Consider the following 13,419-nt stretch of genomic DNA (forward strand, 5'->3'; position numbering starts at 1 on the left):
GTCTTTTGCCCCCCCTCCCCGCCCCCTCCCACTTTTCCCCAGACTCCCCAAGACCTCAATTGGCCAAGTCCTCCGTCCGTCTCTTTGACTGACGTCGCCACCGCCGCTTGTTCCCTCCCAGTGGCAACAGACTGTTTTTGCGGGGAACAACAGCGTTTGGACCGAACAGCCGGTTCCGTGTCCTCCATGGGAAGCTAGAGGGCGACACGGCGAGTGCTTTAGGTTGCTATCGAGGCTGCAGGATGCTCCCCAGGTTCCTCTCGTGTTTGGGGATATGGTTTTACCTTCACGTATGCTCCCTAGTGGACCCCGGAGATGCACACAACAACGCCAAGGAAGGTAAGTTGCCAAAGTTGCTGCGGCGTTTATTCATGTCCGGCAAAACAAAGACGAACGCGTCGTGTGTGCGGAGATTTACTCTCTTTTCCATAGAAGAAGTCATGTGCGGGAAGGAAGGTCGGCGTGTGGGAATGTTAGCGTTTTCCACTCTAGGACGGCTGTCGGTCATTGGGCATTCCGTTCAAACGGAAGTCCTTCCACCGCACTAATATCTTAATGAGTGTCCGTGTGGGGAACATCCGTGAGGACACAAGCATGAGGATTCTTCCTCATTCCTTCCGCTTCTTGGATTAGGAAGGAGAAACATTCAGGGGTGTCCAATGTGCGGCGTGGGGGCAATTTGCCGTACAGGCTGTTTTTGGATTAGAAAAATCCAAATAACATAAGGGAACAATTTTAAGTATTAACAGAAAAAGTAATACTTTTATGAGAATGTAATATTATGAGGAAAAATTATGTCATTTTAGTAGCATAACGTCGAAATATTAAAGAAATTAAGCGATATTATTATAAGAAACAAACAAAAACCAAGGAATAAAGAATGAAAATGTTGTAATGTCAGAATTTTTAAAAAGTTAGAAAATATTTAAAAATCTGTAAAAGTGGGAAAAAGTAGTTGTAATTTTACGAGAATAAAGTAAAAATATTATAAACACATTTGAGCGAATAAACTCCTCATATGTTAAGGAAAAATGTCATTTTAGAAGCATGGAGTTCAAATATTCAAACTGAATGAAGTATTAAGCGAGAAAGTAATAATTTTCTGAGAATGTAATGTAGTATTTTGAGGAAAAATGATCCCATTTTAGTAGCATAACATTGAAATATTAAATAAATTAATTTAAAGTGATAATATTAGAAAGAAACAAACAAAAACCAAGGAATAAAGAATGAAAATGTTATAATGTCGGAATTTTTAAAAAGTTAGAAAATGTTTACAAATCTGTAAAAGTGGGAAAAAGTAGATGTAATTTTACGAGAATAAAGTAAAAATATTATAAATACATTTAAGAGAATAAACTCCTCATATGTCAAGGAAAAATGTCATTTTAGAAGCATGGAGTTCAAATATTCAAACTGAATGAACAAGAATGAAAATTGTCATAATAATAACAAAATAAAGTTGTAATGTTTGTAAAATAAGTCAAAATATTATGGGAGTCCTAAAAGATTATTTAAGGAGAAAGTTGAAATATTTCAAAAATATAAAAAAAGCAAAAATACAAAAAATAAACCAAAAAAGAGCACAGAACACAAAGCACAAATTTATGGAAGTTCTCAGCTTTCCACAATATCAGTATCTCTTGCATCCTTTCATTTTTCCCTATGTGACCCTCACTGGAAAAAGTTTGGACACCCCTGCTTCACAAAGTACTCTTCAGCTGTCACACAGGGATCCACAGCTTAGAAATAAACCGTTTTTTCTAAATAGATAAACACTATATATAGATAAACCCCTCCGCATCTCATCATGCACGTCTTGCTTCTAAATTGATTTCCTGCTGAATTTAAACGTAGCATCCATCTCTTGTCAGGTCTGTCTTGTTCACTTCCTAATCGTGTATGATGTTCTTCGCCCTTGCTGCTGCTGCTGCTCGTAGTAATTAGGTCATAGCTAAGAGAAAGTATAGAATTATGGCGTGATGGGTCGCCCCTGCTGAAATCTAACCGCCTGCCTTGGTTTCCTCTTACTAGTGGTTCTGCTGGACTCCACGGCACAACAGACAGAACTGGAGTGGATCTCCTATCCACCCATTGGGGTAAGTGTGCAGAATGCCCGCCTTTGTGCCCTCACTGTATATCCTTGTTTTCCAAAAATATATTCAGAAAAAAAGAAATTTGACTGCGGCTGTTTATTAGTCAAAATAATAATAATAAATAATAAACCTCACATAGCATCCTTATCATGAAACACAGTAGCAGTATTTTCTACATAAGGATGTAGTAACGATATCAAATGAAACAAAGTGAAGGCTCGGGTTATGAACTGTACGTATGTCAGGGTTGCCAGGTCTCATGAGAGACACAAGTTCTCTGAAAACAAAACCAACCAGGGAACTTGGGAATTTGTAAGCCACTTTACAAAAAAAAAAACATCAATGTCGCTGATGATAAGCAGACCTGGCAACATTGCGGTGAGCAAAAATTGTTGTGGCAATGGTTTATTTATATTCAAATATGCTTTGCAAAGTGACACAGAAGTACATCACGTTTACGTCTACTACTGTATCTCAGCAGCAAAAGTACTAGGTTATCATTTACTTATCAGGACAAATAGGGTGCACGTTTAGGAGTGGCCTTTTATTGTAGCCAACTGAATACTCAGCATGGAATATGAGGTTTCCGGCTCATATTTTCATCTATTAGCTTAAGCAAAAAGAATAACAGGTACAGCATTTTACAAGTGCAGTAACAAATCATCTTTCCCTAACAGCGGGCCACCCACATGTAGGGTGCTTTGTTTGGGTACTCCATTTTGCACATACAGTACAGGTCATACTGGCCTTTTTGTTATTCCCTGACAATTGAGGCAACATTTTGGCAGAAATGTCCACTGAAAACTGACTCATATGAAAACTGTGGTGTTACTGTTGTCATTTGTAAATGTATAAATGCCTTTTTTTTCCATAGTGGGAAGAAATCAGCGGCTTGGATGAGAACTATACACCCATTCGCACGTACCAGGTGTGCAAAGTCATGGAGCCCAATCAGAACAACTGGCTTCGGACTAATTGGATCAGGAAGGGCACAGCCCAGAGAATTTTTGTGGAACTGAAATTCACCTTAAGGGATTGTAACAGTCTACCCGGCGTGGTGGGCAGCTGCAAGGAGACGTTCAACTTGTATTACCAGGAAACGGATTCAGAGTTGGGTCGGAGCATGCGAGAGAACCAGTACGTAAAAATCGACACCATCGCAGCGGATGAAAGCTTCACTCAGGGCGACTTGGGCGAAAGGAAGATGAAGCTCAACACTGAAGTGCGGATAATTGGCCCCCTGTCCAAACAGGGCTTTTACCTGGCCTTTCAAGACGTGGGGGCATGCATCGCCCTGGTGTCTGTCAAAGTCTACTACAAGAAGTGCTGGTCCATCATCGAGAACTTGGCCATATTCCCAGACACTGTGACCGGATCCGAGTTCTCCTCTCTGGTGGAGGTGGAGGGAATATGTGTTAATGATGCAGAGGAGGAGGTGGACAACTTTCCCAAGATGCACTGCAGCGCTGAGGGGGAATGGCTGGTGCCCATTGGAAAATGCATATGCAAAGCAGGATTTCAGCAGAAAGGAGACGCGTGTGAACGTGAGTTGCTTTCACTTTCTTTACGTCATCATTTGTAAAGATAATATTGTACTGCTTCAAGGTCCGGCCCAGGGATCACTTGGTTGGTTTTTTGTTGGCCCGCTGTACATAACACATAAACACAGCCTCCATTAGTTTTACAAAGGATGATTAGCATGAAATGAAAGCAATTAAAAATGTATGAAGTGAAAAGAACCCCCCCCAAAATATCTTGAACAATTTGGCATTCAAGAATAATTTAAATAAAATTGCAAATATATTAATTGATTCCAGTTTTAGATGGAAAAATATGGTCTTTATTGTTTATGTCGTCAACTATATTATATTAATTGTTCAGAATATTGTGACTTCCATCCATCCTTTTTCTAACGCTTATCCTCACAATTGTCGCGAGCGTGCTGGAGCCTATCCCAGCTGTCTTCGGGGGGGCGAGAGGCGGGGTACACCCTGGACTGGTGGCCAGCCAATCACAGGGCACATATAGACAAACAACCATTCACACTCACATTCATACCTATGGACAATTTGGAGTCTCCGATTAACCTAGCATGTTTTTGGAATGTGGGAGGAGTACCCAGAGAAAACCCAGAAATGCACGGGGAGAACATGCAAACTCCACAGAGAGATGGCCGAGGGTGAATCGCACCCGGGTCTCCGAGCTTTGTAGGTTCAACTTCAACTAAACACCAGTAAAGTTGTCATTTTTGGAAAAAGTCACAATATTATTATTACTAATTTTCCCAATATATTCACTTTCTCTCCTCTGGACATGTCCCAACCATCTCAGTCTGGCCCATAACTGACTTTATCTCCAAGACCTCTAACATGTAATGTCCCTCTGATGTACTTGTTCCTGATCCTATTCATCCTGGTCACTCCTAATGAGAACCTCAGCATCCTCATCTCTGCTACCTCCTGTTCTGCTTCCAAAGAAACAACAGCAAAAATGGGAAAAAGAGTAAAGTTAATACAAAGAATGGACTTCTTCTCCTAAATTTTTAGCATATCTTTTAAAAATATCAACGTATCCTGTCATTTTTCACTATGTGACCCTCACTGGGAGAAGTTTGGACACCCCCGGTCTAAACATAGTGAAATAAGTCCTGTATTTCTATGAAAGAGCCTCAAATGAATGTCCCAGTATGCTCATTATTTCATTGTTGTGGTGCAGGTTGCAGTTATAATTACCAACATCATACATTCTGTTTTTCAAATCTTGGATTATTTTCCATATCCATCTGACTCCAATGATAAAAAAACAACTCATGATTTGTTTTAGTTGTTTTTGCCAGTATGGCTGGCAACAATCTTTATTTGTACTTTATGATGGACAGTGGCCAATAATATTCCAACAGAAGGTTTCCAAGGTCGAACACAGTGGCTTTTATGCCGTGCTGTCATCCGCTGGGACCCCACTGAGAGCTGAGTGTTAAATAAAAACATGGAATTTTGATACATCCAATGGTACCTTGTACTTTGTAGTTCATATTAATTTGCAATAGCTTCAAAACTCCAGTCCTTTTTTATTGTTTTTAGTTGCTTATTATGCACAGGCAGAACACCCCGTGGGGTAATAAGTGGAGCGAAAGCCCATTATTTCATGCCAATGGGAAAGATAGAAGGTGCAGCAGCCCCAAAGCAAATTAATTTTAGCTGCCCATTATTACAGTATGATGTCCTGATATAGACAACAAAGTACTGGCGCTGTACTGTAGCATTTATGAATGTTGACAACATTATTGGTGTTGTTTCAACACGTTTCCTATATACACATGTGGATTATGATTATCCCCATTCATGCAGGTGCAAACTTCAAAGCGCCAGCTTAGCAGACGTGCAGCACGGCTGCCTTCTGTGCTTTGTGTATCAATATACAGTGGGACCTCGGTTAGCGTCCGCCCCGGTTTGCGTGTTTTTTGGTTAACATCGAATGATACCGCTCAAGTTTCGCCTCGGTTTGCGTACATTTTCCAGTTAAAGTACAATATAATGACAGTATGTCAGTTGGCTGTTTAGTTCTTTGCTAACATAGTTAGCACTTTCTTTTTACAATTAGACTTTGACATGCATAAAACAATTCTAAATGTAAAATTATTCATTCATTCATTTTCTACTGCTTATCCTCACAAGGGTTGCGGGGGTGCTGGAGCCTATCCCAGCTGTCTTTGGACAAGAGGCGGGGTACACCCTATTTTCTCTTACTATGTCTACTATATTGGGTAATAGGAGTGTAAAGGTGACTATAGGGGTGTTATATTCGTGTCTAGAGGGCTCTAATGTAAAAAACCCAAACATAGACAAACAACCATTCACACTCACATTCATACCTATGGACAATTTGGAGTGGCTAATTAACCTAGCATGATTTTGGAATGTGGGAGGAAACCGGAGTACCCGGAGAAAACCCACACATGCACGGGGAGAACATGCAAACTCCACACAGAGATGGCCGAGGGTGAATCGAACTCTGGCTAACCACTCGTCCGCTATGCAGCCGTGTGAGATTATATTATGTCTTATTTTCTCTTACTATGTCTACTATATTGGGTAATAGGAGTGTAAAGCTGACTATAGGGGTGTTATATTCATGTCTAGAGGGCTCTAATGTAAAAAACCCAAACATAGACAAACAACCATTCACACTCACATTCATACCGAGGGGTGGGATTGAACCCGAGTTTCCTAGCTGTGAGGTCTGCGCGCTAACCACTCGACCACCGTGCAGCCGTTAATTCAACTTTTGTGGTTTCATTTTGGATGTGTTGTTGTCTCGGAATCCTCTCAAGCCCAGGGTTTAGGAGGTTGATTAAAAAGGAGGATCTGGTTATTAGACTCGGACAATCTTGTGTCACTGAAGCAAATGTTTTGTCAGCGAGGGAATTTACAACTTAGTTGTTTATCCGTTCAAATGTGATATCTATTGATCTAGTGTGTCCTCTTAAACTCATCCTGTCTCTTTGGAATAGTTCCCTCGTTGTTGGTTGGTATAGTTGGGTTGCTACGGTTGTGACACTGGGAGTCAAATATTTCGGTGGATTAGCTGACCGGGCTGTCATTTATGTCATTTGATTTCATCTGTTGTTGCAAAGGACCTGTAGCATCCTTTAATCGGGTCATCCATCTCTGTCACTTCTTCTCCAGCCTCCCACCCCCGTGTCTATTTAAGCCTTTGTTTGGACGTCTGTGCTCTTAAATGTTACTTTTCTCTGCTTGGTCTCTGAGGAGCTTATGTTGAGAAAATCACGCTACGAAGTCATTTTGACAGTCAGAGAGAGAGAGAGAGAGAAAGAGAGAGAGAGAGAGAGGGAGAGGGAGAGAGAGAGCGAGAGAGACAGATAGAGGGCTCTTGTGGGAAGACATATGCGGCTTTGTTTTGTCCAGGAATGTATTTTGTCTGAATATGGCTCATGATGACATTTTAGACGCAATCACTCTCTTGTAGATTATCGCGGAATTAAAAGTAAGACCAAAAAATATCTCTGTGTCAGCCTCTTGTACTCCTTTTCAGATTAGTATTGAACTCTGAAAATGTTGTATGGAGATGGACCACTTTGGGTTTAGTTCAGAGAACTCAAAAGTCATCAACTGTAAAGGTGGACTTTTCAATCAATCAATCACTCTATTAGATTTTTTTACAGTGTTTTTTCTGAATTATTTTTATGAATTGTAATTGTAATGGTAATGGTAATGGTTTTATTTCATTTGAACATGCATCAGATTACAATTGAGTGCATCCCATAATCAGTTCCCAGTTCCACATGTCCAAAAGGAGTAGGAAGAAGCAAAGCTTATTAAATCCTACCCCTCCATCTGGTACTTTTACAATCAGTAACTGTTACATTTGTTCACTTCCTGCTTTCCTAATATAGTTTAAGGTTTTTTTGTTTTGGTTTTTTTAAATAATGCACCTCGTATCGAAGTAGGAGGTGATATGACCATCCAATGACATCCATCACATCCATCATTGATTTATGGAAGATCTGCAGATTCCGTAACCTGTTGTATGGAGTCTGGTTGTCAGTTTTAATCGATGTCCATGAATCGATGAATGTGATTGATCCCTGATCCATCAGGGGGCCGTCAACACGCATTAGGACCTCCTGACTCGTTGACTTCCTGGTTGTATTTGTTATGCTGGATGTAGTTTGCTGGTAGCTTGACTGCCTCACAAAGGGGGCGCCCTTTTTTTGAGGGAGCCAATCACAGGGCACATATAGACAAACAACCATTCACACTCACATTCATACATATGGACAATTTGGAGTGGCTAATTAACCTAGCATGTTTTTGGAATGCTCTGGGTTGGGTACATACGACAATATTGGGTAATAGGCGCGTAAAGGTGACTATAGGGGTGCTATTTCATATTGAGAGGGCTCTAATAATGTTTAAAAACACTTATTTAGAAGGTCATAAACAGCTTTTCTATGCTCTAATCCAATTAACCGTTATATGCTTCAAAGTAACATGCTGTTAGCAAGCTCAAACTATGAAATATCGTGTGTATGGAAAGATTACACTCTAGATATGATGTTTTATTGATCAGTAATTGAGATCATTTCACATTCAATACAGAAGAGACTTGTCAACCCTCAACTAATTTTCAGCATTTAATAAGTTTATCCCGCGATTGGTGGTGTACCGCGCCTCTCACCCAAATTCCGCTGGGATAGGCTCCAGCATACCCCCATGGCCCTAGTGAGGATAATTAGAAAATGGATGGATAGCTGATAGACGTTTATCATGACATGACATGACTCTTTTCCTCTTCTATGCATCATAAATCAACAATATTTCCGCAACTATTACCACACACCATCAGCAAGATGAGCCCCGCTTATTAAGGATGACAGCACCTTTTGTATATGAATATATTGCTGATCTAACATTGCATCTCAACATAGGAATGATCCGCTCCATTGTCTTATTTGCATCTACATTAACACATCTCTGTTGTTGTTGCTTTGCATTACTTGGCAATTACTTCCTGTTTTTGAATTGTAAATGATTCCACGCGAGATGAGCTTGTAGTGTCTAATCATGTCTTCCAACTCGTCCAACTCGTGGCTTTCGGGGATGCTGCTAGCTCATTTAAATTCATATTCCGGTGTAAAACACACACACTCAGTAAAGTGTCTATAAAGACGTACGAGCCCTTCATTATCTGGCCCGTGATTTGCGGGGGTTGTCTCTCATCTCTTCGGTACTCTATGAATATCAAGTAGTTAACAAAGCTTCATCCAGTCATCGAATGTTGCTGTGTTCATTTTGCAACACGCTGTTGACAATTCCTATGTGGAGTCCTCATGTAGTACTGACTTGGGAGTTTCATCGTTGGACTTTAAGTTGTTTGTCTAGCTCGGTAGTAGCTTTTCTCGGAAAATATTCATATCTGGAGCCTCTGAAATGAAATGTGTTTTTATTTGGGCAATGTTTTTATCAGTGGCAAATAATGTTAGCTTTTCAACCCTGCCTGGGCTTGAGAGGCTTGCTTCACAAAGACCTATCCAAATGAAATAAGTTTTCTCTACATTTACAAGATCTTTACAAGACCATAGCTGTGCGAGTCGTGAACGAGTCGCTCAAAGCTTAAGAGGTTTTTTTTTATTCAATCTGCTGCCACTAGCTACACAGCTCGAGCAAGCCGTGAGTTTCACTGACTCATGGGTACTTAAAGTCTTCGAGTTTTCACTGACTTTCTGGTTGATGGGACTTGAGTTTCACTGACTCTCGGGGGCTTGATGAAGACTCAAGTCTCACAGGCTTACTAGATGATGAGACTTGAGGTTCACTGACTCTCGGGGGCTCGATGAAGACTCGAGATTCACTGACTCACGGGTACTCAGTGAAGTCTTGATTTTCACCGACTCGCTGGTTGATGTGACTTGAGTTTCACTGACTCACAGGTACTCAGTGAAGACTCAAGTTTCACTGACTCACGGGTACTCAGTGAAGACTCAAGTTTCACTGACTCACGGGTACTCAGTGAAGACTCAAGTTTCACTGACTCACGGGTTGATGTGACTTGAGTTTCACTGACTCACGGAAGACTCAAGTTTCACTGACTCACGGGTACTTGAAGATTCAGGTTTCACCGGCTGACGGGTTGACGAGACTCGAGGCTCACTGACTCAAAAGCGATCCACAAAGACTGGTGCTTTGGTGACTTGAGTGAATCGAATACCAGATTCATTTCAGTGAGTGACTCATTAAAAACTCGAGTAAAAGTAGTAAAATTGAGTTTCGAATCACCAGTAGAGACAAAAATGGTATGCTGGCATGTAAATAAGACGATAAATGAAATGATTTATTGTGGTTTGGGGATGTAAAAAAAATATACAATTGAGTTACAATTGGCGCATCCTTAAAATACAATTGACCCGGCGCCCACTACTATAAGGGAAGCTGAAGAAACCATTCAACCATTCCAAATAAACACAGCTCAGTCAAAGGTGCATTGTTGATATTGCGCTACCTTATTGCTCCATTTGAAGCGCAAACAGATGGAAAGAGAAATGAACGGGATTTAGAATGCGCCACCAATTTGCGAGCTGCACAGATGGTAACCATATCGACATCTGAATGACGGCCGGAATGGCAGAGAAGTGAATCGAAAGTAGCGGCGGTGCTGACGCAGCTCTGTAGGGACGCATTGCTGCATGCCATCACACCGCGGGCCGCTATTTTCCTCACGTTGATAAGTTCTTTGTAAGCCAGCATGGTTACGCGGTGGCGGACACACACTTATTGTGGTGTATCTCTTTGTAAAAAGGCCTTTGTTCGAGGGAGCCATCTGTGGCTTTGGGTGATATTGTGTCAGCGGGTCCATGTCATGCCATGCATTGGGTCAGCGGCTATTAACTTCATTTACACATGGCTGAAGACCCGCACGGCGCCACAATAAAGGACAGCCTGATGTGTTTGGTAATGTGAGTACGCGGGCTGACAGGGCGCTGTCGAGATAGAAGATGGATGATTGCAGCGGTTGACCCCTGACCGCCAGAAAGTCCCCCCCCCCCCCGAGCACCCCCCACCCGACTCCCGAGACAAAAGAATGGGCTTTCCCTCTTTTGTAGCAGGCCTCATCTCCTCTTGCACTAACGAGTTGAGACATTGCTGTCAATCTGTGATCCGATGCCTCTTAACATTCACAGCTTTGCTGCTTTAACGCAACTGAAGCAGACAACCGTCTTAGAGGGAACCGTTTTTAAGAAAGACTCATCATTCTTACATACAGTAATTGTAGTCTGTGTTGCCATATGCAATAAGAGGAAAACAGTGGTGGAAAAGTGTTTTGAGTTCTTATTTTTGTCATGTTTCTCACAATTAAATATTTCCGATCATCAACAATATTCAATATTACAATATTAATATTATTATGACATTTTTTTATTAATAAGGGAGAAATAAATTCCTACATGGCCCTGTTTTCCCGTCTGGTTAAAACATAACTGAGATTAATTGAGATCTATCAGTCTGGGCAAAGGTTATAAAGCCATTTCCAAAGCTTTGGGACTCCAGCAAACCACAGTGAGAGCCGTTGTCCACAAATGTCAAAAACATGGAACAGTGGTGATCCTTCCCAGGAGTCAAATTACCCAAACAATGCATTTTGTTAGCCAAGCCAAATGACCCCAACAATGCATTTAGTTAATTAATGTACCGAAAATCAGTTTATGACCTTCTTGATACATTTTTGTAACATTATCTTTAACATTATTAGATCCCATCCTATCCTAAACAAAATAACATTGTCATTTTTGGAAAATTAAGTTGAGGAAAAAGTTACAATATGATGGAAATAAAGTCATATAATGAAAAAAAAATGTCAAAGATTGTTTAAGAAGAAAGTTGAAATATATGTAAAATAAAAACACATCAACAGCAGAAATGGGGAAAAAAAGTATGAAGTGGATACTAATAATTTGCATTTTCAGATGCGCTTGAACATTTTGCCATGTGTTGCTTTACAAATGATTATTTTGGTGGTTTAGGTCCTAACCGATTAACCAACAAGCTTCTGATTAATGGAGTGAATAAATAATCATTAGTTGCGTTAGTAGTTATTAATTTCTGGAAGTAGATGATTCTTTTGGTTTGATTTCTTCTTCTGTCTTTCTGTTGCTGGGATTAAACAGGAAGGAAAAAAAACACCTGTTCATTCAAATCAACGCTTAGGTCAAACCATGGTGGCCATTTTTCAGAAAAGAATGATATCTTATTGAAATAAGAATAAACATCTTCCTTTATCGGGGTTAACCTTCAGCACCTGACATTCATCAGCGGCGTGGTTTGTGTGTCGGTCCTTTCAGCGCCTCTTTTCTCAGCATAATGGGGTTGCCCTCAGTCTCCACCACTCTGCTATCCTCTCTCCGAGGAGCATTCTTCTTTCCTTATTCCACTGTACACACAAGCGGCTTTAACACATAATCTGGCTGGATGGGAAGTGCACATGAAGGGGGAAGGACTGGTCGGAAAAGGACCCGATTGTGCAGATTGCAGATTAAAGTCACGGTCTAGTAATTCACAAACTGGAAAAAGATTTGATCAATTTTCCAGTCACGGCAAATGGAAATCTTGTGAATTCCAAAAAAAGTTAAACTCCTGCATGTGACCTTATCATATCTAACCTAACGCTACCGGACGCTCAGCGGAAATTAGCATTTCCACTTTTTGCAGTTTTGCAACCCGTTGCTTCTTTTGTTACCAGGTGTAGCCATCTTTCAGACGCTGTTAAAAAAGTCAAAGCGATGATAAGATCCAAGAGAAATTCACATTTCTAGCAGCTCTGCCAAAATGTCACTATAACTTACCAAAATAAAACAACCAAGGTAAGACAGGAGAGATAAGAAATAGAATAAGATTAAATCATTACAGAACAAATTAATTAAATTAAGAAAAAAACACAATTGAGTGGTTGAGTGTTTAGCGCGCAGGCCTCAGGCCAGTCTGCATATTATAAGTTGGCAATGTGTTGTCAACAAAGAATAATAGGAGTGTTTATTTGTAATGTCATAGGTATAATAATGTTAAAAAACATATTTTCAAAGTTATCGTGTCCAGGTATGGAACCAGTTTACTGCAATAAATGAGGGATGCCTATACTCTACCTTTTATTCATTCATTCATTCATTCATTTTCTACCGCTTTTTTCCTCACTAGGGTTATTAAATTATTTTATTAATAACTTAATCATATCGATCCAAATGCATATAGATTTGGGAAATAAGGCCGTTTATTTGAACTGCCACACATGCTTGTCGCCTCCATGCTAATGAACCAAACGTAAGAGAAGAGAATTCCCAGAACTTATATAGTGCTGAAGATGTCATAAAAACACATCAAAATTGTGATCGTCTGATGTTTGGGGTTGTTGTCTTGCTGGGAAAAGAATCTCCCAAGACATAGTTCTCAAGTTGAACCAGATGATCCTTTTGCCTTCATGTTCCCTTGATCTTGTCAAGTGTGCCCACAACATGATGTTGCCACCCCGATGCTTATGTTTGCCAAACATGGCGTCTCGGCTGATGGGCCCCAAAAAGTTTGATTTTTATAAAAACTTTCTTCTCCCTTTGAGCAAATTACAAGTTAGATTCATTCATTCATTCATTTTCTAACGCTTATCCTCACGAGTGTCGCAGGGGGTGCTGGAGCCTATCCCAGCTGTACACCCTGGACTGGTGGCCAGCCAATCACAGGGCACATATAGACAAACAACCATTCACACTCACATTCATACCTATGGACAATTTGGAGTGGCTAATTAACCTAGCATGTTT

General features: G+C 40.5%; 1 protein-coding gene across 1 annotated transcript in view; it reads left to right on the forward strand.

Moving 5' to 3' along the window:
• The window catches only part of epha7 (eph receptor A7), a 61,263-nt gene continuing 47,844 nt past the window's right edge, over nt 1-13,419 (forward strand). The window contains exons 1-3 of the mRNA XM_058086429.1: nt 1-339; nt 2,035-2,099; nt 2,971-3,640. Of these exons, the coding sequence (XP_057942412.1) occupies nt 243-339; nt 2,035-2,099; nt 2,971-3,640 (832 nt within the window). The 5' untranslated portion in view covers nt 1-242. The remainder of the gene's footprint in view (nt 340-2,034; nt 2,100-2,970; nt 3,641-13,419) is intronic.

The sequence above is a fragment of the Doryrhamphus excisus genome, chromosome 1 (genome assembly GCF_030265055.1).
Source record: "Doryrhamphus excisus isolate RoL2022-K1 chromosome 1, RoL_Dexc_1.0, whole genome shotgun sequence".
Lineage (NCBI taxonomy): Eukaryota > Metazoa > Chordata > Actinopteri > Syngnathiformes > Syngnathidae > Doryrhamphus > Doryrhamphus excisus.